Raw genomic sequence first — 4,684 nt, forward strand, 5'->3', positions numbered from 1 at the left:
CCAGGCCATCAGCACTTCCAGACAGTACCAGACCAGCAGCTGCCAGTACCAGACCAGCAGCACTACTAGCCAGAACCAGGCCAGCAGCACTTCCAGCCAGTGCCAGGCCAGCAGCACTTCCAGCCAGTACCAGGCCAGCAGCTGCTCACGCCAGCCAGTACCAGACCAGCGGCACTACTAGCCAGAACCAGGCCAGCAGCACTTCCAGACAGTACCAGGCCAGAAGCACTTCCAGCCAGAACCAGGCCAGCAGCACTTCCAGCCAGAACCAGGCCAGCAGCACTTCCAGCCAGAACCAGGCCAGCAGCACTTACAGCCAGAACCAGGCCAGCAGCACTTACAGCCAGAACCAGGCCAGCAGCACTTACAGCCAGAACCAGGCCAGCAGCACTTCCAGCCAGAACCAGGCCAGCAGCACTTCCAGCCAGAACCAGGCCAGCAGCACTTCCAGCCAGAACCAGGCCAGCAGCACTTCCAGCCAGAACCAGGCCAGCAGCACTTCCAGCCAGAACCAGGCCAGCAGCACTTCCAGCCAGTTCCAGACCAGCAGCTGCTCAACCCAGCCAGAACCAGGCCAGCAGCACTTCCAGCCAGTACCAGACCAGCAGCTGCTCACCCCAGCCAGAACCAGGCCAGCAGCACTTCCAGCCAGAACCAGGCCAGCAGCACTTCCAGCCAGAACCAGACCAGCAGCACTACGAGCCAGTACCAGGCCAGCAGCACTTCCAGACAGTACCAGGCCATCAGCACTTCCAGACAGTACCAGACCAGCAGCTGCCAGTACCAGACCAGCAGCACTACTAGCCAGAACCAGGCCAGCAGCACTTCCAGCCAGTGCCAGGCCAGCAGCACTTCCAGCCAGTACCAGGCCAGCAGCTGCTCACGCCAGCCAGTACCAGACCAGCGGCACTACTAGCCAGAACCAGGCCAGCAGCACTTCCAGACAGTACCAGGCCAGAAGCACTTCCAGCCAGTACCAGGCCAGCAGCACTTCCAGCCAGTACCAGACCAGCAGCTGCTCACGCCAGCCAGTACCAGGCCAGCAGCACTTCCAGCCAGTACCAGGCCAGCAGCACTTCCAGCCAGTACCAGGCCACCAGCACTTCCAGACAGTACCAGGCCAGCAGCACTTCCAGCCAGTACCAGACCAGCAGCTGCTCACGCCAGCCAGTACCAGGCCAGCAGCACTTCCAGCCAGTACCAGACCAGCAGCTGCTCAACCCAGCCAAAACCAGGCCAGCAGCACTTCCAGCCAGAACCAGGCCAGCAGCTGCTCACCCCAGCCAGAACCAGGCCAGCAGCACTACTAGCCAGTACCAGGCCAGCAGCACTTCCAGACAGTACCAGATCAGCAGCTGCTCATGCCAGCCAGTACCAGGCCAGCAGCACTTCCAGCCAGAACCAGGCCAGCAGCACTTCCAGCCAGAACCAGGCCAGCAACACTTCCAGCCAGAACCAGGCCAGCAGCACTTCCAGCCAGTACCAGGCCAGCAGCACTTCCAGCCAGTACCAGGCCAGCAGCACTTCCAGCCAGTACCAGGCCAGCAGCACTTCCAGCCAGTACCAGGCCAGCAGCACTTCCAGCCAGTACCAGGCCAGCAGCACTTCCAGCTAGTACCAGGCCAGCAGCACTTCCAGCTAGTACCAGGCCAGTAGCACTTTTAGCCAGTACCAGGCCAGCAGCACTTTTAGCCAGTACCAGGTAAGCAGCTGCTCACGCCAGCCAGTACCAGGCCGCACTTCCAGCCAGAACCAGGCCAGCAGCACTTCCAGCCAGAACCAGGCCAGCAGCACTTCCAGCCAGAACCAGGCCAGCAGCACTTCCAGCCAGAACCAGGCCAGCAGCACTTCCAGCCAGAACCAGGCCAGCAGCACTTCCAGCCAGAACCAGGCCAGCAGCACTTCCAGCCAGAACCAGGCCAGCAGCACTTCCAGCCAGTTCCAGACCAGCAGCACTTCCAGCCAGTACCAGACCAGCAGCACTTCCAGCCAGTACCAGACCAGCAGCTGCTCACGCCAGCCAGAACCAGGCCAGCAGCACTTCCAGCCAGAACCAGGCCAGCAGCACTTCCAGCCAGAACCAGGCCAGCAGCACTACTAGCCAGTACCAGGCCAGCAGCCCTTCCAGCCAGTACCAGACCAGCAGCTGCTCACGCCAGCCAGAACCAGGCCAGCAGCACTTCCAGCCAGAACCAGGCCAGCAGCACTTCCAGCCAGAACCAGGCCAGCAGCACTTCCAGCCAGAACCAGGCCAGCAGCACTTCCAGCCAGTACCAGGCCAGCAGCACTTCCAGCCAGTACCAGACCAGCAGCACTTCCAGCTAGTACCAGGCCAGCAGCACTTCCAGCTAGTACCAGGCCAGCAGCACTTCCAGCTAGTACCAGGCCAGTAGCACTTTTAGCCAGTACCAGGCCAGCAGCACTTTTAGCCAGTACCAGGTAAGCAGCTGCTCACGCCAGCCAGTACCAGGCCAGCAGCACTACTAGCCAGTATCAGGCCAGCAGCACCTCCAGCCAGTACCAGATCAACAGAAGCTCCCGTAAGCTAGTTCCAGGCCAGCAACTCCCACCAGCCAGTACCAGGCAGCAACTCCCACCAGCCAGTACAAGGCCAGCAGCAAAACCAGTACCAGGCCAGCAAAAACTCCCACTAGCCAGTATTAAAAGCAGGCCAGCAGCTACAAGTACCCTTCCAAAGGTAGTCATGTCCAAAAAAAGAAAAATTGAGTGCAGAATATTTAAAGAGCAGTGGACCTATGATTACTTTTTTATACAGTGCAAGGAGAGAGCAGTTTGTCTGCTATGTCAGGAGTTAGTAGCTGTATTCAAAGAATACAATTTGCGCCGACACTACGAAACACGACATAAAGACAAAAATGATTGTTTGGTTGGACAACTGAGAAAAGACAAAATATTAAAACTGAAAAATGTACTGTCAACTCAACGAAATATTTTTGTGAAGCAGAAGCAGTTAAATATTTCATCACTGCGAGCGAGTTTTCATGTAGCCAAGCTGATAGCGCGCAGTGGCAAACCATTCACACAGGGAGAATTTGTAAAAGAATGCCTTCTTTCTGTTGCCAAAGAGGTGTGTCCAGAGAAGACTGATTTGTTTAACACAGTGAGTCTTTCAGCACCAACAATTACCCGTAGAATTGAGGAAATGGGGGACAATTTGCCTCAACATTTGCAAAAATCATCAAAAAATCTGTGCTATTTTTCGTTGGCACTTGACGAAAGCACAGACGTTCATGATTCTGCACAGCTTCTTATTTTCATTCGTGGAACCAATTCACAATTCGAAGTCACAGAGGAGCTTGCTGCCCTTCAAAGTATCAAAGGAACTACAACAGGAGAGGATATCTATGAAAAAGTTTGCCAAACTGTTACGGATTTGGAGCTGGACTGGGGTAAACTAGCCAGTGTTACATCGGACGGTGCTCCTAGTATGGTGGGATCTGTGAAAGGAGTAGTAGCACGCATTAACCAAGAGATGGACAAACACCGATATTCGCGTCCTATAGCCATACACTGCCTCATCCATCAACAAGCGCTGTGTTGTAAATCACTTAAATGGGACTCTGTCATGAAAGTTGTGGTCTCTTGTGTGAACTTTATTAGGGCTCACGCACTAAACCACAGGCAGTTTCAAGAACTGCTGTCTGAGCTGCATGTTAGCCATGAAGATATACTGTACCACACAGAAGTCCGTTGGCTGAGTCGAGGGAAAGTTTTAAAACGATTTTATGATTTACTTCCAGAGGTATCTGCGTTTCTGCTTTCAAAAAACAAAAAAATACCGAAGCTTCTAGATGCAGAATGGAAATGGCACCTTGCCTTTCTGACAGATGTCACAGAGCAACTCAATGTTTTAAATCTGCAACTTCAAGGAAAGGGAAAGCTCGTCTGTGACATGTACTCTCATGTGAAAGCGTTTGAAGTAAAATTAGAACTCCTCATTAAACATTTAAAGGAGGAAATCCACCAGAAGCAGGCACCTCCAATATAAAGGTTTGTCTCTTTATTGATTACATCAATTAAAAGCAGCGCTTACAACGACAGACCGCTGTTTCGAGCTTGTACGCTCTGCTGCCATTGGAGGATTCAAACGCTGATCACTGATAGGCTGCTGCAATGTATATATTGGGTGGTGGCTGGTGGATACATGTATTGCAGCTTTTGACAACTTGATAAAGAGCGTACCAGCTCGAAACAGCGGTCTGTCGTTGTAAGCGCTGCTTTTAATTGATGTAATCAATAAAGAGACAAACCTTTATATTGGAGGTGCCTGCTTCTGGTGGATTTCCTTACAAGATACAGCTCCAGTGGTGTGGAATGCTGCAAGCTTGGGCACACACTTCCCTCCTTTGATGGGTGCTGATCCAAACCATCCCTGTATCTACATTTAAAGGAGGAAAACTTTTGCCATCTCCCCATTACTCAAAAGCTGTTGGCTGAAAAACCAGAAGTGGTATTCCCAAACCAAAAATGTGTGGATGCACTGGAAATGCTGAAAAGGGAGTTTCAAATGAGATTTAAAGAGCTTCATCTCCATGAACAGGACATACAGCTTTTCCGGAACCCGTTTTCAGTTGACATTGACATTGTGGATCCAATTTATCAAATGTAACTGGCTGAATTACAGAATTGTGACTCTGAAAGACTCATTCAAGTCAATCAACCT

General features: G+C 52.6%; 1 protein-coding gene across 1 annotated transcript; it reads left to right on the forward strand.

The window, feature by feature from the left end:
* Positions 1 to 2,704: 2,704 nt before the first annotated feature.
* On the forward strand, positions 2,705 to 4,009 carry LOC137522093 (general transcription factor II-I repeat domain-containing protein 2-like). Its single transcript, XM_068242120.1, has one exon. It carries the CDS (start codon positions 2,705 to 2,707, stop codon positions 4,007 to 4,009), a length of 1,305 nt encoding a protein of 434 aa, XP_068098221.1.
* Positions 4,010 to 4,684: the final 675 nt, after the last annotated feature.

Source organism: Hyperolius riggenbachi, chromosome 6, assembly GCF_040937935.1.
Source record: "Hyperolius riggenbachi isolate aHypRig1 chromosome 6, aHypRig1.pri, whole genome shotgun sequence".
NCBI classification, from domain to species: Eukaryota; Metazoa; Chordata; class Amphibia; order Anura; family Hyperoliidae; genus Hyperolius; species Hyperolius riggenbachi.